The sequence below is a fragment of the Amblyomma americanum genome, chromosome 6, assembly GCF_052857255.1.
Source record: "Amblyomma americanum isolate KBUSLIRL-KWMA chromosome 6, ASM5285725v1, whole genome shotgun sequence".
Classification (NCBI taxonomy): Eukaryota; Metazoa; Arthropoda; class Arachnida; order Ixodida; family Ixodidae; genus Amblyomma; species Amblyomma americanum.
This window is the reverse complement of record NC_135502.1, coordinates 51,949,084-51,970,517: the sequence shown is the minus strand read 5'-3', so window position 1 is coordinate 51,970,517 and position 21,434 is coordinate 51,949,084. Positions and strand designations below refer to the sequence as shown.

The 21,434-nt window shown below is 45.3% G+C and overlaps 2 protein-coding genes across 10 annotated transcripts in view; one reads left to right on the top strand and one right to left on the bottom strand.

Moving 5' to 3' along the window:
• LOC144093441 (dopamine D2-like receptor) overlaps positions 1-21,434 on the top strand; it is a 510,329-nt gene that overhangs the window by 185,866 nt on the left and 303,029 nt on the right. For 3 of the 9 annotated variants that reach the window (XM_077626815.1, XM_077626819.1, XM_077626818.1), the window contains one exon: positions 10,825-10,902. The exons of the other annotated variants lie outside the window; for them this stretch is intronic. The gene's annotated coding sequence lies outside the window, so the exon portion shown is untranslated. The remainder of the gene's footprint in view (positions 1-10,824; positions 10,903-21,434) is intronic. 9 annotated transcript variants of the gene reach the window in all.
• On the bottom strand, positions 4,234-5,641 carry LOC144094706 (uncharacterized). The gene has a single exon (XM_077628623.1). The coding sequence runs from the start codon at positions 5,550-5,552 to the stop codon at positions 4,578-4,580; it is 975 nt and encodes a 324-aa protein (XP_077484749.1). The 5' UTR covers positions 5,553-5,641; the 3' UTR covers positions 4,234-4,577.

The window sequence follows — 21,434 nt, the reverse complement described above, 5'->3', positions numbered from 1 at the left end:
TACGCGTTTGTTCATTAAGCCTGCATCATCATCATAAACGTGACCCACGAATGACGGCACAGCGCGACTGTACAAAGATGAGAGCAGCGCAAAGAAAGGGTGGAGGGGAGAGGGGGGAGGTGAAAGGGAGGGGAGGGTACTAAAGGATTTTCACAACGTGTCGGGGTCAGACCTGGCTCGACTCTATTACCTGAGCACTTTACCTCGGCAAATCACGAGGAAAACAAAAAGAAAAAATTAAAAAAAGAAAAGCGCAACAGGTTATCGCTGTCACCACTATTTGTAGCGATACGCAAGCCCGCGGTTGCTGTCTGGCGCATCCGCAGGACTCCTGTAGTGTTCTCAGCTCTCTTGCTGGGCTTTCCAAATTAATCAGGCTTATGTTGTGCACATGCCTCGCGGATAATAGCGTAAAAACAAATAATTGGGCTGGTGGCTGTGGCGCGGAGGAACAATGAGTGCGTTCTTTTTTTTCTTTGCTCCGCTCTCGCTAAGTAATGTAGTGTGACAGCGAAGTGGGAAGTTGTGTTCAACTTTTTGGTTAATATCTGTCCGAAAAGAGAAAATAAAAACGAGAATGCATAATAAGGGGTGAAAATACGCGCGTAGGGCGTCATCATTCTCGTTTAACTGCGAGAGGATGGGGCTTCCGCAAAATAATTACACTCGCGACGCGCGAGTAATAGCAACGATGAGATGAGAAATAAAAAAAAACGCAGCTAACTAGTTTTTAAGGTAGTTCGTGTCTGAAATTGTTAGCGGCTTTAAACAGTCTATAGGGTTTTCGGTAATTACATCCCGTCTACGTAATACGGTTGGAAGTGTGATGGTATAGCGCTGTGATGTTCGCAGAGTGTGCCAATATTTTGTCATAGATTGACTGAAATACGTTGGTAATATGATTAATCTCTTTTGATGAGCAGCCCTGGGTTTGAGAGCCCGTTCAATGCAGGTAGAAAGACATTTTTCACGTTCTGAGTTTTTTTTCGTTTATGTTGCAAGGAATGAAAAACCGGCAATCTGTTCAATGATTTATTTTTGATATACACGCTTTTATTCTAGTAAAGTAAGGTAGAAACACATTTATAAAATTAAAAAAGTGGTTTTTCGCTGGCTGCAATTGAAGGCAGGATGTTCTTTGTGAGACCTGAGGCTAGCTCGTGCATTGCCACCGTAAGATACGATTTGCAATCGGCACACAGAGGTCTGTTCGCATGATTATGAAGCTTTTGTTTGCCGTCGATGGCTGTAGGGGAAAACAGCTGTAAATTCATTTTACGAAATCATAAATAGACAGAAGAAACAAATTATTTATTCCTAATTACTGTAAAAATTGATGTTGAAGAAACCGTCGTGCACAGAACAACGAGAGACACTAGCGCATAGTGAAACAATACTTTCTTTAGCTAATTAGAATGCCTGAACATCAATATCTTCGCACCTAACACCTATATAAACTTCCAAAGGAAGGCGTGCTTGATTAAGCTCTTCTCTCGCGATAAGTAAAAATAAGTAAAAACATTCCCGTGCTCCTTGGTTTCAGTGACTGTTCGCTTTCCTGCGTGTATATATTACTTTACTTACTTACAAATACTGCAGGCCCTATTCGGGCCCAAGCAGGAGTGGGTACATACAACAATTTAAATTACCATTGCCAATTAGCAATTAAGAACACAATAAACATGTACATGCATCATTGTAACACTATACGTAACAGAAATAAACATGAACGTACAACAGTGCAATACGTAAACAAAATAACAATGAAAAAGCGTAACGCAAAAGAAACTGCTCTCATTGCGGCAATTTTAGAGGTCAAAGAAAAGGTTATTTGAAAGCTGAACGAACGATTCTATTGTATTAGCGTTAACTACTTCTTCGGGTAATTTATTCCATAGTGAAATTGCATGGGGAAAAAGAGAATATTGATGGATGTTAAGGTTACTTAATGGTTGCTTAATTGTTTTGTTGTGGTTTGTACGAGCAGAGCGCATGGGGGGCTCGGGTAAATAACATTCACGCGCTATTTTGTAGTGACCATGGTACAGCTGATATAAAAATTTGATGCGAGATACAATTCTGCGATGAACTAGTTTTTTCAATTTCGCCCTGTCGCGAAGAACGGACACGCTTTAAAAACGCGAGTATGTGGAGTATATAAACCGCAAAGCTAAATTTTGCACTCTTTCTATTTTCTTGATTAAATATTTTTGATGAGGGCTCCAGATTAAATCCGCATATTCTAATTTTGGTCTGACAAGAGCTTTGTATGCTGTTAACTTAACGGTTGATGAAGTACGGCGCAATTTCCGTTTCAAAAATGCCAGCTTTTTTAGCGCGTTGCTGCAAACGTTTTCTATATGGGGTTCCCAACTTAAATTGCTTGTGAGTGTAACACCTAAATACTTCACTCGCTGGGTTTTATGAATATAAGAATTATTAATAATATAAGCAAAATCTAAGGGTTCTTTCTTGTTGGTAAATGTAATAGCTGCCGTCTTCAAAGTGTTTAGCTTCAGTCCCCATGTATCACACCATACGCTAATTGAGTGCAACGCGTCATTAAGTCTTACTTGGTCGGAGTGATGATTTACATTAGTATAAATAACACAATCGTCCGCAAACAACCGGATCTTCACAGGCGATTGAACAGATAAATAGATGTCATTGATATAAACTAAGAACAACAAGGGACCGAGAACTGACCCCTGTGGCACCCCTGAGTGCACTTCCAGTGTGCCAGAAACGCAGTCTTTAACAGCAACGTATTGTTTTCTTGAGGACAAATAAGATTCTATCCAACGGATGATATTGCGTTCAATGCCCATTGAGAGCAGTTTAGTTACTAAATCGGCATGCGGAACTACATCGAACGCTTTGGAAAAGTCCAGAAACACTGCATCGATTTGACCCCTCATATTCAGCTCATTCATAAAATCATCCGTTATCTCAGCTAACTGTGTTATTGTGGATAAACCAGCCCTAAATCCATGTTGATTTGCATGAAGTAAATGGTTATTCTCTGAATGTGTTATAATCGCTTTAAATAAAATATGTTCTAGCAGTTTACAAGTTGTGGATGTTAAGGAAACTGGTCTGTAATTATTTAGTTCTAGAGGGGATCCAGATTTGTGAATCGGAACTATCCTTGCAAGGCGCCAGTCATCTGGTATCACACAGGATTCTAACGATGTTTTATATATTACATACAAGTACTCTGCTACCCAGATTGCGTATCTGTTAAGGAAAACATTAGATATTTTGTCCGGACCTGATGACTTTTTTATGTCTAGATTACGTAAAAGACTAAGGATGCCGTTTTTGCTTAAATCTACTTCGGGCATCGGATTACGAAGCGTGTAAGGTTGCAAGTGCGCGTGCGATGCGTTTATGGTAAACACCGATTGAAAAAAGGCGTTAAATTCATTAGCAATGGTCAAAGGATCGTCAATGCCTGTGCCAGATGTTCTGATCTCTGTGATGCCGCTTTTATCTTTAGATAAATATTGCCAGAATTTCCTTGGTTGCTCTGACATGAAAGAAGTCAATGTGGAAGAAAAGAACTGATCTCTTGCAGCGCGCACTTTATCTTTGAAAGTGCGTACTAGACTTGCAAGTTGTTTCCTGTCACCCCGTTTTCGAGAGCGTTTTATTTTGCGTTTCTGATGTATCAGATTACGATCCATCCACGGGTACTCCCTGTTGATGCGCTTTTTCTTCAAAGGCACGTAGGTGCTTTCACAGTGCATGACTATGTCTTTAAACTTTGTCCACAGCACATTAACGTCATTTGTCTCATTAAAGGAAGGGAATAAAGATTCCATACAACTAATAATTCCGTCATCATCAGCATGCGTATAGTCTCTTACAAATGTGTCAGAAGGTTTAACATACGATCGCAAGCCCGAAATAGGACACTCAAGAACAAGTAACTGATGATCAGATATACCGTCCTTGACACTGACTGAGCAGTCTGGAAGCGAGCTACTTGCAAACGCAAGGTCAAGTACAGCAGAGCTGGAAATTCTTGTAGCATCCAAAACCAACTGGGTTAACGAAAACGTAAATGCAGTTAGTAGTAATGACTCAGCATTTTTGGAATCTTTCCCGTCATGTGAAAGGCTGCACCAGTTAATTCCTGGAAGGTTAAAATCTCCTGTTATAAGGATGTTGGAACGCGAATTTGTATTTTGCAGCAGATAATCATATAAGGAATCTAAGTATTCCTGAGGAGCATTCGGAGGCCGATAGACCCCTCCTAGTAATATAGTTTTTCCAAAAAACTTTATTTTGCACCATATGCTTTCATGATCACTGATGCCGTTTAAGCGTGTGAATTTAATGTTATTCTTTATTGCAATTGCAACTCCGCCACCCCTTGATCCTCTGTCCTTACGGATAAGCGTGTACGAAGGAGGCATTATTTCTGAATTTTGCACATCGGAATGCAGCCAGGTTTCAGTTACCACTAGGACGTGTGGATGATAGGTCAGAATTATATCTTCAAGGCTCTGGATCTTATTCAGTACACTGCGTGCGTTCAACGAAACAAGCCGTAGCGTCTTGACGGATTCCCGTCATTTGTTATCTAGCTTACGCGTGTTCGCACGTGTGGGTCGATGAGAGGAAGTTTCGGGTTGGGCAGGCGCAGATGATTTGGACAACTCTATTCTGCGATTGCGCGTTGCGTCCCATACGTACAGCCTGTCATCAACTTTGAGCTTATCGAAACGAAGGGAAACCTTAGAACCATTGTTCTTTTCTTCAGCCGCTGAACGCCATAATTTTGCACGAATATCCCGAATGCTTTTTGAAAAATCTTCCGATATAGCTACTTTTGTGTCCTTTAATTTGAAGCAGGATGACATAACCTTTGTTTTGTCTACGTAGTTAAAAAACCTCAAAATGATCGGACGATGTCGCTGTGCATGTTTTAGGCCAATTCGGTGAATACGCTCTATTGAGTTTACTTCAACACCTAGAATCTTTTTAAAAATTTCTTCGTTAACTTTCCGCTCCAGTTCTACTGAGTCCTCCTCTGGATCTTCCTTTACTCCATATATTACGATATTGTTGCGACGACTTCTGTTTTCGAGATCATCTACCTTTTTGGTTAACTCAAGAACTAGTTTGTTCGTGTTATTGCAAGCTTCGTCCACTTTCTGCAACCTTTGCTCACAATTCTCAATTCGGCACAGTTCTTTCTCAATTTTGGTAATCCTGGTTTGAATATTCTCGACTGTCGATTCTACCTGTTTCAGATTACTAGTCAGCGTAGCCAGAGTCTTATTAGTCTTTGTTTGCTCTTTCAAAATTTTCTTAAGTAATTGGTTGTTTAACTGTGTCTCAGACTCTGAATCAGAAGTAGGACCAGGATTTAGCTCTATGTCTCCGGATGTTAGTAGCAATAACCTGATCACATGTAAACAGTCACATAATAGACCAAACAAACACTGTGGGCTTGGCAACACCGTCAATATGACTGTATCATCTCTAATAGAAGAAGTTAGATACTTGTCACCAACCTGGGCAAAAAGAATCGGGATCAGCATCCTTCTGTAACCGGTGTCACCAAGCCCACTGAAGGAATCTTGCAAGAGCGTCCAGTATTTATGCCTGAAGTGGTCGCTATCCGATGATGTCACCGAGCTGATACGCTGACAGGCTTGATGCACGTAGGGTGTTGTTTCTTGGGTCAGCCGTGGCGATGGCATGATGACCAGGTCAGTCGGCGCATGCTCCTCAGGAGTCCTTTCGAACGGAGGGTCCGTTGATCCCACGGCGAAGTGCGCCCGGCAGGCGATCTGGGCAAAAAGAATCGGGATCAGCATCCTTCTGTAACCGGTGTCACCAAGCCCACTGAAGGAATCTTGCAAGAGCGTCCAGTATTTATGCCTGAAGTGGTCGCTATCCGATGATGTCACCGAGCTGATACGCTGACAGGCTTGATGCACGTAGGGCGTTGTTTCTTGGGTCAGCCGTGGCGATGGCATGATGACCAGGTCAGTCGGCGCATGCTCCTCAGGAGTCCTTTCGAACGGAGGGTCCGTTGATCCCACGGCGAAGTGCGCCCGGCAGGCGATCTGGGCAAAAAGAATCGGGATCAGCATCCTTCTGTAACCGGTGTCACCAAGCCCACTGAAGGAATCTTGCAAGAGCGTCCAGTATTTATGCCTGAAGTGGTCGCTATCCGATGATGTCACCGAGCTGATACGCTGACAGGCTTGATGCACGTAGGGCGTTGTTTCTTGGGTCAGCCGTGGCGATGGCATGATGACCAGGTCAGTCGGCGCATGCTCCTCAGGAGTCCTTTCGAACGGAGGGTCCGTTGATCCCACGGCGAAGTGCGCCCGGCAGGCGATCTGGGCAAAAAGAATCGGGATCAGCATCCTTCTGTAACCGGTGTCACCGGTTATATATATATATATATATATATATATATATATATATATATATATATATATATATATATATATATATATATATATATATATATATATATATATATATATATATATATATATATATATATTTATTTATAATTTAAAGATATACCTTACAGGCCTCCGGAGAGGCAATGTGTAAGGGGGGTCAAATACAGAAGTTTGGGCAAAATAGGTTAGAAATAAAAAAACAGTAAATTACAGCAAAACACAAAAAAAGGTGAGTTCAAATAAAATATCGCAATTAACAAAAAGAGATAAAAGTAACAAACAACCATGCGTCAGGTAACAAAAAACAGGGAAAATGCACAAGAAGTTATACAAAAGCAAAAGAGTATATCAGGCATACATGAGGAAAGCCGCGCATCAACAGAACCAAAGGGGCAATAGTCTCAAGCAGCTGAAAACGTAGTTATATGCATCGTGAGTATATAAATGACGTGCTAAGCGTTAATAATGAAGTGCTTAAGTAGATGTTTGCGAAAGATGTCATGATTACCCTGCAGGGCGACGCAGTCCGGAAGATTGTTCCAGAGACGGATGGCACGCGGGAGTGATGAGAAGTTAAAAGCATGTGTGTGGCCATAAATGCGGGCATAGCTGTAGTTATTACGTAATCTATGTGATAAGTAGGAGGGACGTTGTAGATGTGCTGGCGGTGAATCAGTGGCATGGACGTATTTGTGAAAGATAGATAAAAGGGCACGACTAATTTGCAGCGGATGGAGCGAATTTTCGATCTTTAGTTGGGATACACTGGAATGATAATCGTAATTTTGCGAAATGAAACGACAAGCCCTATTCTGGACAGCTTCCAACTTCTCTATTAGATATTTCTGATGAGGTGACCAGCTGGATGAAGCGTACTTTAGCTGCGGTCTGACAAAAGTAATGTAGGCTTGTTTATGCACGTGAGGGCTAGTGCATTTCAGGTTACGGCGAATGAAACCTAGTGCCCGGGAAGCATTAGCGAAAATAGTGTTTATATGTTCACCCCAAGAAAGGTTTGGGGAAAGATGGACGCCTAGATACTTATACTGCTTAGTCCGAGCCAATGTATTGTTATTAATGTGGTAGGAAAAGTCCGAATTGACTGAATTTCGGCTAAAAGAAATTAACTTGTTTAAGGTCATTAGCCACGTTATACACCAGTTGTTTATATATATATATATATATATATATATATATATATATATATATATATATATATATATATATATATATATATATATATATATATATATATATATATATATATATATATATATCGTCCAGCGCTATGGACGAGGGTGGCGCTGGTGAACTCTCAAGGTTCGCTAAAAATAAACACTCATGAGAGCAGCGGATTGGACAGCCGTCGCCGTAGCTCAGTTGGTACAGCACCGGACGCGATATTCGGAGGTCGTGGCTTCTGATCACGCCGGCAGCGTGGTTGTTTTTCTGCTCCTTTACAAGTCATTTTCTTTAGGCGACAGATTAATCGAAGTAATATTCTCCCATTGGGGGGGTGGGGGGGGGGGGGGAAGAATTGACACTAGAAATTAAAAAAATAGAAGCAGTGCCTGTGCACCTTGATTTCGGTGACAGTTTGCTTCTTTCATATATATATATATATATATATATATATATATATATATATATATATATATATATATATATATATATATATATATATATATATATATATATATATATATATATATATATATATATATATATATATATATATATATATATATATAAAGATGCCCACAATAACAAAGGACTGAGGAAAAGGCAGAACAATGAAAAATAGCACATGCAGTCGCGTCACAGGGTGACCCCCTGTGATTCCTGTCCCCTTCCCTCCATTGGAATGAAACCCCTTAGGCCCTTTACTTGTGACAAAGGCTGTACATCCAAGGTGGATAACCACTGCTCTGCAACCGTACCCTTTCTACTCGGGTGCACTCTTCCTCCCATGAAGCCGCTGCGCCAATTCTTCCCCTTTCTACAGCCGGTCTTTTCGTACGAAGCGCCTCCTTGTGTTCAATAATCCCAGCCACGCGATGTGGAATGCGTGCCGTGTCGTGACCCGGTCGAGGCCAAGAGTTTAAGAAATGCCAAAACGGCCTGCGAGCGATGGTGAGATGGAAAACGGCCCAGCCATTGGCCAATGTAAAGAACGGGCGAGCGTGCAGCCATCTCAGCTGGAATCGGCGCTTTTCACTCCGAACACATATCACGCGTGTCTCGAACACCATCACCACCGGGCGAAGCGCCTACACGCATGCAATGCTGCGCGGCTTATTTCTTGGGATCCTCAGCATAAATGCGCTTTTTTTTTTCGCGCTCGAATTCTTTGCGCGAACGTTGGCGGTCTCGCGTCGAATACAGCAGCCGTATTGCCACTAAACACGAGGGCGTAAAAACGTACCCTACTCTGCTGTTTACAAGGCAGCTATAGGCGTTTGCGTGCGACGCGGTGCGCTCCAAAACAAATCCTTTAATGTTCCGGAAGCGTGGTGAAATAAGCACGGCTTCTGTCCTGCCTTTAGACGACTGCTTGAAACGCGGCATCAATGCCTCTTTCATTTCGTGCATCGAGGCGAAATCGCCGAACTTAGAAACATTGTGCACATGTGCTGCTTTCTCTTCTGGAGCAGCCCGAGCTGTATGCGGCACGCAGTAGTTCTTAGAGAATGTGTAGTTCTTGTTTTTGCTCGTTCATTTTAAGCGTACCTAGACAACAAACAAAACAAGGTAGTAAAGTAAACATATATAAATAGTCCTGCGGCCCTCTCTTTTCTTCCCGCAGCAAACGACGGCCCGAACAAGATTTTTAAAGTTCGGCGATCAATGAGAATTGAAGCGGGCGAAACAGAAGCTTTTCCATATGGCCGTATAGTAATCACAGCATCGGTGCAATAATGGAGCACATCTTTATTTCAGGAACAACGAACAGGGAAGTCAGAGCAATTCCTACTGCGCAACTTGTGTTTCGCCAATGAGGCTGCTACGAACAGAATTCGACTGAGAACAAACTCGTAAACGAACACATCAGATTTACTACTGTGTTAAGGTAAACGCTGGACATTGAGTCGGCCATGCAGGCGCACGCATAAGTACTTTGTTAGGAGAGAATAAGAGCAGGGAAGTGGCAGCGCTAGAGAGCGAACAGGGGAGGGTGAAACGCAGTTGGTTTTGCAATAGCTGAGAAGGGCATCAACCTGAGCGTGTGCCGGTAGTTGTGGGTTTGGTTTTAAGGAAATAACAAAAAATAGCTGAGCACCCTATAGTGGGAACTAAAGATGGAAAACTGGGGCCGCGCACTAGGTTTTAAAAGTAAAAAAAAAGCCAAGAGCAAAGTCGAGAAAATAGAGGTGACCAGTGCAGAACTACAAGCGCCTACGCGCAGATTCTTTCCATTCAGCAGCGCTGTCAGGATGATGACGTGCTGAGGATGCGACGTCTCTTTTTCGTGTAGGCTCGAGGACATTGGTAAAACGCGTAGTAGCGGCGACTGCCGGCACTTGGGAAGCTAGATTCGCATCGAGGCTTCCGAGTGTTAGGGCGTCGTGAAATGAAAGAAAAAGAAGAGCAAAAAAACACGGTTCTTGGTGATTTGATTTGCACAACCGAACTTTTCACTTGGAGATGAAGTGAAAAAACGAGGAAATTTGCTTTTCCTTTTTTTTCCTCTGCGGCGATATTCTCCCCAGCATTTTCAACTCAGCTGACTAAAATAGGCTTGCAAGGAGATAGGTGTGGAGTATAACCACTCTAATACGGCTTCACTTCAGCACTCGAGTACAACGAAATTATGGTAGGTCTTTTAAAATGCACTGCAATTCAGTCTTAGGTGTGAAAGTGATGCCACGTAGGAATCAACTTCATGCTTAGAGGCACTGATGAACGCTTATTTTAATTCTTTCAGACACAGTATACAGCTTCTCTAAGGGCCTGGCGAGCCTCTGTTATGCTCCTGTAATGGTAACCTAAACCTTTCTATGCATGCACAGTTTATAGCGCTAACCATTAAGGTTGGTGTGAACTGCTTTAATATCTAGCCACCTTCATGTCTGCATATAACAACGTACGTATCGTGTTACGGTTGCATTTATTAAGTTTTACGCTTCGCGACGTGCTTTTCCTAGAAAGCCGCGCCGAAACATCGGAGAATCTACTACAGCTAAATAAAATATCGCCATCCGTCGAGGTCTGCCTTCTTTTCCATTGCGCTTCTGTGTTGACGTCGTCGGCGCTGACACGTTGCATTTCTCATGTACTACAAAACGAATTCTGTTCTGTTTAAAAAGAGTATTGTTATCTTATGTGAATGGTGTATATACCACCACTGCCCCTATCCTTTCTTACTGTCCCCTCACCTCTTTCATTTCAGTTTTTCAAACACCCTGCTATCCATTAATTCCGCTGCCCCAGCTCAGGTGCCGCCGCCGCGGTGATGGCAGATGCCGGGGTTAGCAAAAATCTTTTGCCTTCCTTTTTGTTAATATTTTTTAATTAAACACTTACTACTACTACTACTGTTGAAAAAATATACATAGGCACGTGCCTACATGCGTGTATAAGTATTCTGTAGATTGTCAGAGTTATACTTGCATGGAATCTTGTATAGCCCTAGGGATGAACTGTTATCCTTTCTTCAAGGTGTACTGGATTTGATTTTTGAACGCAGAAAGATACCCGCCCGGGTACCCGGGTTCGAATCCAACCGCGGCGGCCGCGTTTCGATGGAGGCAAAACGCAAAAGCGCCCGTGTGCTGAGCGATGTCGGTGCACGTTAAAGATCCCCAGGTGGCCGAAATTATTCCGGAATCCTCCACTACGACACCTATTTCTTCCTTTCGTCTCTTAGTCCCTCCTTTATCCCTTCCCTTACGGCATGGTTCAGGTGTCCGCCGATATGCGAGACAGATACTGCGCCATTTCCTTTCCCCAACAGCCAATTCTATTCAGAAAGACAGCACAGGATGTAACGAACTTGACAGGACTGAGAGCTAACAACTCAGGTTTTTATTGACATACAACTTGGTTTTAACAGCAGCTGATCGTATCAACAAAGTGGAAGAAAATAATTCACACACGAATATATCAGTTCAACCAAGGTCCACGAAGAGAATTGCAAAGTTGCAGTGCTATTGCCGCGCGAGACATTTTGGGTTGTTCTTTAAAAAAAAAAGCAAAATTGAGGGATTGCTGACACACGTGCTACCAGCTTTTTGAATCTCATCAGCTTCTATTATCTCCCTTCCTAGTTGCGTCTTACACCTGGACCGCACTGCAGTGTTTCCAATGGCGGGAGTGCAATTGCTGCATGTTCGAATGTGATCAATCATTTTGCTGTCCGATTTGTTTTCAATGTCTTTTGCTTCGTTCGTTCCTTCCTGTGCTATGTCTTTCTGCGCTCAAAAATCAATTCCAGTAATGCACCAACTAGCCTCCAAAAACGTTCTCGCAAATTTTGGATGTCTTCTTCCTTATTGGCTTCTTCAATATTTGTTTTTTTTTCTGCCGAGGTGAATTTGTTGAATCATTCGTAGCGGTAGGAGAAAAATCAGAAAAAAAAAGTTATATCTCGCCAGGATAAAAAAAATATGCCTTATCCGTTAAACAAAAATAACCTCTTGTTGCCTCCCACTCGTTCGTAGTAAAATAAGGAATAAAATGGAAGGAACAGTTATCCATCCCAGCATCAACAGCAACTTTCGCGTCCTCAGCAACTCAGCTAGAGTGCCGCTTCGTTTATAAAAATGGTCTATAGACAGTCTATAGACTTCTTATAGACTCTATTGCCTCCTTATAGATATTTATTTTTGTCTATTCATAGTCTATAGACTGTGTTTAAGCAGAAGTCTACTAAAAGTGTGCTGCCATAAATCTATAGATTTTTCATAGCTGTCTATAGGATTTGTATTGCCTATAGACTGTTCTCTAGGTAGCTTTTTTTATAAAAATAATAGTAAAAAGGAAGGAAAAGATTTTTGCTAGCCCCGGCATTATCTCTGGGGTTTGTTTATTGAGAGTGTATAGGCTTTTAGACAGAAGTGTATGGCTAGTCTTTAGACTTCTAAATAAATTTTGTGAGGGTTTAGTACATTGCTGGTATTAAAGTGTGCTTCAACGACACAATGTTCGGCAATCGCAGAATTATAATTAACTTATAAATCGTTCATACTTAGCAGAAAAATATCCATTATTTTCTTGAGCGCAGCCGACTCGCCCATTCCTGGCTTCCGTATCGTTGCCGTAACAGGCAGTGCTGTAGCAAAGCGACGAGCATGATGAAGTATGAAAAAATTGGGGCGGTAACGAAGGGAAGGCCAGCATGAAAATGGGGAGGAGGGGGTTACGGTGGAGCAGAGAAAGGCGGACGCCTGAGGCAGAAAGAGGAGGGGGTACAGTTTTCGCCGGCTGCTGTGTATTGACTTCCTAGACACGTTTATACAGAAGTTCCGCTTAGAATATGCGCCGGGACCCAGCTGTCTGCAGTGGAGGCGGTTGCCACAACCACTCCTGTTCAGGCCGCATACATCGGAGGGTTTGCGAAAAACGACGCACTACCTTCCTAAGTGAGACGATTCGTTGCGCACAGATTGTGGGTCCGTCAAATGATTACGTTCAAATCAGCGCAAGGTCCACAACAAAACTGCTAGTCTCAACTTGAGTCAGCCATGAATCGGCTGTCAAACCGTCAGTCCGCACATACATGGGTCTCTATGGGGGCCGTTTGTGGAGTCCGAGCCTCTTACCATGGAGACGGCATGCGCTACTCTGAATGTGCGGGCAACGCGCCTCCTGTCTTGCTCCGAACAACGGCGCGTCGTTCGTGGCTTCAGCCTTCCTATTTGAAGCAATGAGACAGAGAAAGAGAGAGAAATTTATTGCCACAAGTGTCGGCAATTAGGGCAGGTGGGTCCGTGTGTGGCCTCCAGATGAGGGCGACGTCCTGGGCCCACGAAATGAGTGCAATTTGGGTGGCCTTGTCTGGCTTGGTGAGCAGTTGGTCCCAGCTTTCCGCAGAGGGAGCTGGACCTGTGGGGGTGGGTTATTTTCGCATCCGCAGAGGATGTGCGCCTCAGTGGCGGGTTCTCCGTTGTTGCAATTTGGGCATGTGAGGTCGTATTCCCCGTTGGTGATTAGTGATAGCCTGGAGTTGCTGGGAATTGACTGCGTCTGCAATCTGCGGAGCAGGGTGGCTTGCGCTCTGCCGAGGTCGGGCTGGGGAGGCGGGAAACGGCGTCTCGTCTCTTTATGAAAATTAGTGAGGTTGGCAAAAGTCTGGGGGGGCTTCAGCGAGGGCGTCTGGATCCGTGGGGCCAGCCTCCCAGATTGTTAATCCTCGGACAAGTCGGTCGGCCCCTTTGTTATCAGAGTTGACCGCATGGGCGGGTACCCAGATTAGGCTAAACAATGAGACAAGCGTGTTGCAACCCGTTCTCGCAGGGAGCAGCAAACGCGGGACAGCACGAGTTCCCGGGTTCGATCCCGACCGCGGCGGCCCCGTTTCGATGGTGGTGGTGGTGGTGGTAAGCATTTATTATTTACAAGGAGGTGCTTGGGCCCAGGCCCTATGGCCCAGGTCCTCAAAAATCTAGGTGGAGCTCCTATTCTGGAGCCCCAATGGCGTCTAGCGCCGCTCGCGCCCTGGCGACCAAGGTCCGTTGGGACTGCAGGTCATGGCAGCTGAGCAGCGCCGCCTCCCAGGCCTCCCTAGAAGGGTGGAAGATGAAGGATTGGGAAGGGTGGGGATTGGAAGGGCAGGCCCAGACCATATGAAAAACGTCCGAGAACGTCGCTCCGCACAGCCTGCAGCCACCATCAAATTCTGAATTGAAGTGTTTCAATACTGCCGGGCACAGCATTGTATTTGTAAAAATTTTGAGAAGAAGCCGTTCGTCTGCTCTCCGGAGACCCTTACAGAGTTCCGGAAAGTGACGATGACTGTCCTTATAATATGTAGTGATGTCTTTGAATATAATTAGATGTTGAGTAGGCTCGTAGTAGGCTTCCGAGCAAGTGTGAGTGCCCGGGGAGAGAGCGCGCGGGCCGCCTGATCGGCTAACTCATTGCCCTGCAGTCCCTGGTGGAGGGGAGCCCAGATGAGGTTACAGTTTGGAGGGTCGCTGGACCGACAGCAATTTTGTAGGATGCGCCAGGCGAGAGGAGGTATCGAACCCATAGTTCCCATAGCTCATAGTTCCGACAGGCCCCCTTCGAGTCGGTAATGATGTGTTTCACTTGTGGGAGGGAGAGTGCGAGCGCAATCGCGATTTCCTCCGCGTGTGTTGCACTGTAGGCGTGGAAAGTGAGTCCTGCCACCGTGGTGTTGTCGTGGACCACAGCTGCGGTGAACAACCCCCCACGGTGGCAATGTCCACGTAGTACACGTGTTGTTGTCGACCATAATGTCGCTCCAGTGCTTCCGCACGAGCCTGGCGACGGCCATTGTGGTCAGAGTGTGACATGTTGCGGGGAATGGGTTGGACCCTGAGGGCGCGTCTGCAGGGTTCTGGCGCTCGTACCCGTTCCTCAAAGGTGATGGTGTGTTGGATGTGGAGTCGGTCAAGAATGCGGCGACCGGATGGCGTTTGTGATAGGCGCGCATATTGGTTGACGAGATGGGCGAAACACAAAGGCGCCCGTGTGCTGCGCGATGTCAGTGCACGTTAAAGATCCCCACGTGGTCGAAATTACTCCGGAGCCGTCCTCTACGGCAACTCTTTCTTCCTTCATTCTGTCAGTCCCACCTTCATCCCTTCCTTTACTGCGCGGTTCGGATATCCACCGAGATACGTGAGACAATTACTGCGCCATTTCTTTTCCACAAAAACCAATTGCCAAATTGTTTTTTAAGGGTTGCACCGCTCCGCTCTACATCACTGAGGAGCATTCGTTCAGTGTTATAGTTTAGAGGTCTTGTGCAGCAATGTCGTTCAAGTTTTCTGCCTCAAATTTCGCTCAAATTTCACATTAGGGAGTACCGTAATCGTAGGTTTTTTAGTGCCAAATTAAAATAAAAAGCGCCCTCCTCTTACGGATCGCTCGTTTTATCAAATCTCCTCCCATGCTACCCATCCAATCGGGACACTGTCCTAGTTAACCTCCCTGCCTTCCCTCTTCATCTTTCCCTCTCTCTCTTTCAGAAAGTAGTGATGGCTTCTTTCAGCATCGATCCCGTAGGCCCGCCGACTGACGATATGCAGCGCGTGCAAAAATCCCGCTTCTGATGCAGTGGTTCGGGAGGAGCGGACGCATAGTTGGCACCGCGCGTCACGCTGGCCGGGGCGGCGCTGAAGGGCCCGCTTGGTTCCTATCTGCGCACGGCTCCGCTGCCCAATGAGCTAATGGCATTACCCCTCGCCGGAGCACGCTTCTTGTGAGCCATCGAGTCGGCAACCTCGACAATTTAATCTGCGACCGGGGGAGAGGAAGAGCGGAAGTTTAGGGGTAGGAAGGAGCTTAGATGGGCATCCGGGAGCTGAGCACGTTTCTTGCTCCAAGACTCTTTTCTCCTTTTTTTACCGAAAGTCTCTTGTAGTTGTTTGAATCGATTGTTGTTTTTCCTTCTCCTTTCTCTGGACTCCTTTCCCTAAGAACCGATAAGCTGTGCTGCAAAGATGCGAGAATAGGTTTGCCCTAGATAGGCATAACAAAGCAGGCTTCGCACGGAATGCCTTTACTGTTTTCTTGGCTTGTGCTCGCAAGTGATGCCGACTATCTTAAGGCCACTCATACGGAGAAAGCGCTATTTTGGGAATACATTACTCGTGCCGCTTCCCGCGTGGTACGGACAATGTGGTGAATGGGAACAATACTGGTGGCGCGGCACGATGCATCGCTGTTATTCGCTTAGGCAAAATAAGAGGAAAACAAGGGAATTTCCGAGACAACCTTTGCGGCATGACGCATCTGTAAGCGACGTAAGTGCGCGTAGTATCAGCTTTTGTTCAGGAGAGCAAGCTGCCGGGCTAGTTGGTGATGCATGTTGCAAACTAGGAAGCGCAAAATACCGGACGACGGACAGAGTAAGGGACACAAAAAACAGGTTCACGAGCGCACGTGAACCTGTTTTTTGTGTCCCTTACTCCGTCCGTCGTCCGATATTTTGCGCTTCCTAGTTTACATCAGCTTTTGTGGGCAACTAGAGTTATTTGTAAGTGCAGCCGCGCTGTATCGTTCGTTCTAGGGGCGAGTTGAGGGGCCAAGTGAAGTTAGAATTGTTTACTCTTGAGGTAAGCCCTTCGTTGTTTGCTTCTAAAAAACTAAACCGGTACTGTCGGAGCCCTCCACTACGGCACCTCTTTCTTCCTTTCTTCTTTCACTCCACCCTTCTTTCACTCCCTTACGGCGCGGTTCAGGTGTTCAACGATATATGAGACAGATACTGGGCCATTTCCTTTCCCCAAAAGCCAATTATTATTATTACTGTCGGGGAAGCGATGGAGGGAGTGATAATTGCTGCAAAATACGAGAAAGGAAGCGTTGGGAACGGGAAAAGAGAGAGAGACTGTTGAAAATAGCATGTTTGTGACAACCGGCAACAGCTGTGCCGGTTTAATATAAGGTACTTAAGCGCTGATATGAAAACTGTACAACTACTGAGCGTATGGTCATTAAGCCAAGCTAGGAGAAAAAAATCCGCGTGGTTCTGGATAAGATTCTTGCAAATCTTTTCGTTATTTTATCTCATACTGGTTGCGTCATTTCATCTCACAGCATTTCTTTATACATCTTAATTTACCTGCATGAAGTGCCTGCTCACTAATCGTAACGGCGCCCTCAAGGTTACAATTATTAATCACGTTATCAGGTGTTGCACAAGCAGCGCTCGTATTAAGCGTATTCATTATTCACCGTCACCTCCCTTAAACACTGGTCGTGTACGAATTAGGAATGCTGAACCACATAGTGCATGTAGATCCACTGACTGGATTCCAAGAGAAGGCAAGGCTAGCAGGGGGCGGCAGAAGGTTAGGTGGGTGGATGACATTAAGAAGTTTGTGGCGATAAGGTGGCCGCGGTTGGCACAGGACAGGGTTAATTAGAGAGATATGAGAGAGACCTTTGCTCTGCAGTGGGCGGGGTCGGGCTGATGATAATGATGATGACTTCGCTTGAGGACGCTGCAGTGCTGTTTTCGTAGCATCCCCTAACCTCGAAATCTCCCGAGGGTAAGGATGACTTTCCTCCGCCTCCATCAGAACTTTGAAAGTCTCTGAATAGTACAGGACCTCCGCTACATTCTACAGCTCAGCGGCACGTTCGGTGGTGTCACGTAAAAGAATGCCTCGTCCTTGCCCAAAGCCATTGGCTTGCCTTGCCGCCACACTGGAAAACCGGTTCTTCAGAGATACTTCGGGTGAGGAGAGAAACAGTAAAAGGGAAAGACCAGGAAAGAACAATTGCTGCAGCTGGACGAGGAAAGAAAAGACTTGAAGCAATATGGTGAGAAAATCGCGTGAACAGAGCCCCAACTATCGCGCACCGGTTTTTTTTCAGGAGAGACTCAGAGAACATACGCATGTTGACCAAGCGCTAGACAAACGTGGAAATGCTGCCAGCCAGAGTATAGTTTAATACGCAAAGGATGACCGCACTATCTCAGCGATGTATGCATCGTGCCTACTGAAAACGTCCAGAAAACATCCAGTGAGTGAATTGCTGGATGTGCTATCGAAGCTCAAGCATGCGTTCCTGCTCGTCGATGCACCTGCGCGACTATATTCAGCTCTGAAATTATTCCGACGCAGGAATAAGCTACTCGCGAGGCCACGCCGGCGCTGAACGCAGAGAAAATTAAAAAATTCCTTTGTGAACAGGATAACGCTGACTGAAGCGAAAGCGTGGTTGCATTTGTGTTGGCATTTTGTAGCCTGCTTGCTTTCGAGCTATCTACAACTTCACTTCGTAGCTTCCGACGCGCGTACCTGCACGAGGGGAAGAATATTCGATATATTGGATGGTTCACAAATGAGCGCTTTATCGATACGCCAGGCATGAAGGCTGTGAAGAAAGCGGAAGCGAGATCAATGCAGAGACGACAGAGAGCGTGCGGGAAGACGGTACAAAATTACTCTTCAGCGCAATAAATCAGTTGTGTGAAAAATTCACATTATCCTCAATGCACATCTTAGAGCGAAACAGTTTCAGAGCGTGCCAGAAGCAAACGCCAATGCTGGGAGCGGAATGCTTTTGTGTTTGGTTTAAATACAAAGGTAGATAGACACGCAAGGCAGCAACACTGCTAGGCGAAAATACATGGAGACCACTTCGAACTGACTTCAAGAGTTTCGAACGGCTGCTACAATTAATGATGAGAGGAAATGTCAATACCGTGGCGTGACTTAGCTTCGTCCGAAATCCTCCTTCGGAGCCAATAAGGCACACACTCCATGTTGGCTTCTCCGAGTCCCTGGACACAGGACATACAGCACTGGAGCTCCTGACGATGTGCGCCACCATTAAGGGCGTTGAAAGTTGTCTTTTTTTTTCATGTTTGTTCTAGGGTGAATCTTTTTTTACATTTCCTGCCCGCCAAGAGTCGTTACTCTGAACTTTGTGGCGGATTTAGTTTTTATTTTGTTCAACACGATAGCGGCCTGTTGGCTCACTGGAACGCGGCGAGAACCCAAACCATCTGGACGGGTTTTATTTCCTTGACCTGCGATATTTTTAACGAAGCAAATTTGTAATGGGTATACGAACGCCAAGGAATGCGAAAACACATGGCGCAGTCAAACGCTCATTGATTATTTATATTTTTTGCTTATTCATTTGTGGCGATGTGCTGAGAACCATGTTGTCTTTCTTTTTTTTTTTCATCAAAGACTAGGCAGACGTATATGTATAGTGTCGAGCGTCGCAAGCTGTACTGACCTTAATGGACGAATTGAAGGTCATGACGTTCGATCCGCTGGAGTCGTTTGCGCCAGAGACCCAACGCAAGAAACCGTGCTTTCTTCGTAAGTGTTTTAATCGCACCGCAAGAAGAAATACATAAAGAAAAATTTACTGAGCACGAGCAGTAATAAAACGATGGTGAAGAAAGAGGCGAAGAAACATCATAAATATACTAAGAGAAAACATGCCAGAACATCCTTAGAGAGCAAAGGTTAGCGCGACTAAGTCACGGGAAACTTCACTGGACGCACAGCATCCAAGAAAAACTCGCTGCATTGATTCCAGAAGCAAGTACGCAACCCGAAGGAAGACGGCGCGAAGAACGCCTCCTCTGAGAAGAGCCTATAAGATGTGTCCTCCTGTCCTAACGAGGACTTATGGCGTTTCTCGCTCGTCTAGTGTTTCGCTGATTCGGGTAGAGCCCTAAAACTCCCAACTCGGGAGGCCTGAACAACGCAGTCTCTTTATATTCACGTTAGAGGACGGCTTAAGGGCACCAAAATCAAGAGTCCATAACTGAATGCCACGCCGTACAGATAAATTTCACTTTATACTGAAGGGGCGAACGGTCTCCAAACTGAGCCGCTTTCAGCTGGAGGCACTGACTAAACTGGGGATAAGAAAACAGAGCGAAAATGTGTTGCTGGGCTGACGCTGGCGGTTTGCGCGTTAACTGTGGAGTCCGCGGGCCTGACGTCGAGTTATGAATAAACGGGTACGTGGCAGCTAGCGAGCAGCTGTCCTGCCGCTTGGCAGCTATGAAAAATAATTTGCACTCATTACCAGCGCAGTTAAGGCGGTATCCCGTCCACATGTAGCTATACTTCGCGTGGCGTGCAGCTTATTAACGACTGTGAAAGTGGATGTAACGGTGGCGTGCTGGCTTTCAGGAATGGTTACGAAAAGTCTTGGCTTACCGAAACGTGCCAGAGGTGCAAAGAATCAGTCTTGCTTATCAAGCAGATCAAGCAGCTGGCCAGCAAAATATGGTCGGCAATATTAAATTGTGCAGCATCGCGAAGGCTATAGCTGGCACCAGCTTTAGCTTTTTCTTGCTTGAGAGCGGTTTATGATTGGCCCTCGCCTAAGGTTTGTCGTTTTTCGTTGTTAATGATTGGTGGGCACACGGGCGTCGTCCAATCAGAAACCGCGCTCTATTTAGGGCTTTAGCGGGTGCAACTCACATTTTCTGACGCCAGCTCCATGGCTTTTGTGGAGAAAGCAGTAGTGCTGGGCGCTTCAAGTTAACATTGTTGGTTTCCACTGCGTCGCTGTAAACGAATGCAAAATGTTTTGTTTTTTTTTACTCCGATCTCATGTGTTTGCGCTAATTTGTTACCGAGCTTGGCGCTTGGTATGAGCGTCTGCATGATACCCTAGACCTGCATTTCAGCGACGTCAGCATCTGCCGCTTATTTGCGATCTTTTTTTTTTGATGAGCATTCACCATCGTCGATAACTGCGGAGTCGTTGCACAGCGTGTAATTACACTCGCGCAGCTGCGTATGCCCTACCCTACCGACACCTGGTGGGGGACATTCGTTCTCCGCGGACATCTACTTCTGTGTTCGTTAGAGCAGTGACAAAGTCATAGCCGGGTCGTGCCTGGGCTCCTCTAAAATTGCGACGGCGATGATAGCTTTTCACAAATACTTTCGCGCTCTTGAAGTTTTTACGTACGATGTTTGCGGGTAAGCCTCGGAGTTTGCGACACACTCATCTCGTACAACTTTCCAGGGCCATTTTAAAAACTTAACGGCCAACATCAACTTCCCATCTTTGGCTGTGAGTAGCAAAAAGGCGCGAAAGAGTTGTGGGAATTACACAGCGCACAGGCAAGTTTAGTGTTATTCCATGCCGTGCTCATGGGCAACGTGGGAAGCATTTTATATTCACCTCGCTCCACATTAATATTGTTTGTTTCTCTTAGCGTATGCTGATGCTCGCCGCTAGTACATAAGAACCAACTAGCCCAACTTCATGCCTTACCTGAGTAATATGACTGACCGCCAGTACACCGCTTCGCTTAGATAGATGACAGATTTATTCATTTGCGACTTGCGATGCGTACACCGTGAAGGCAAAATG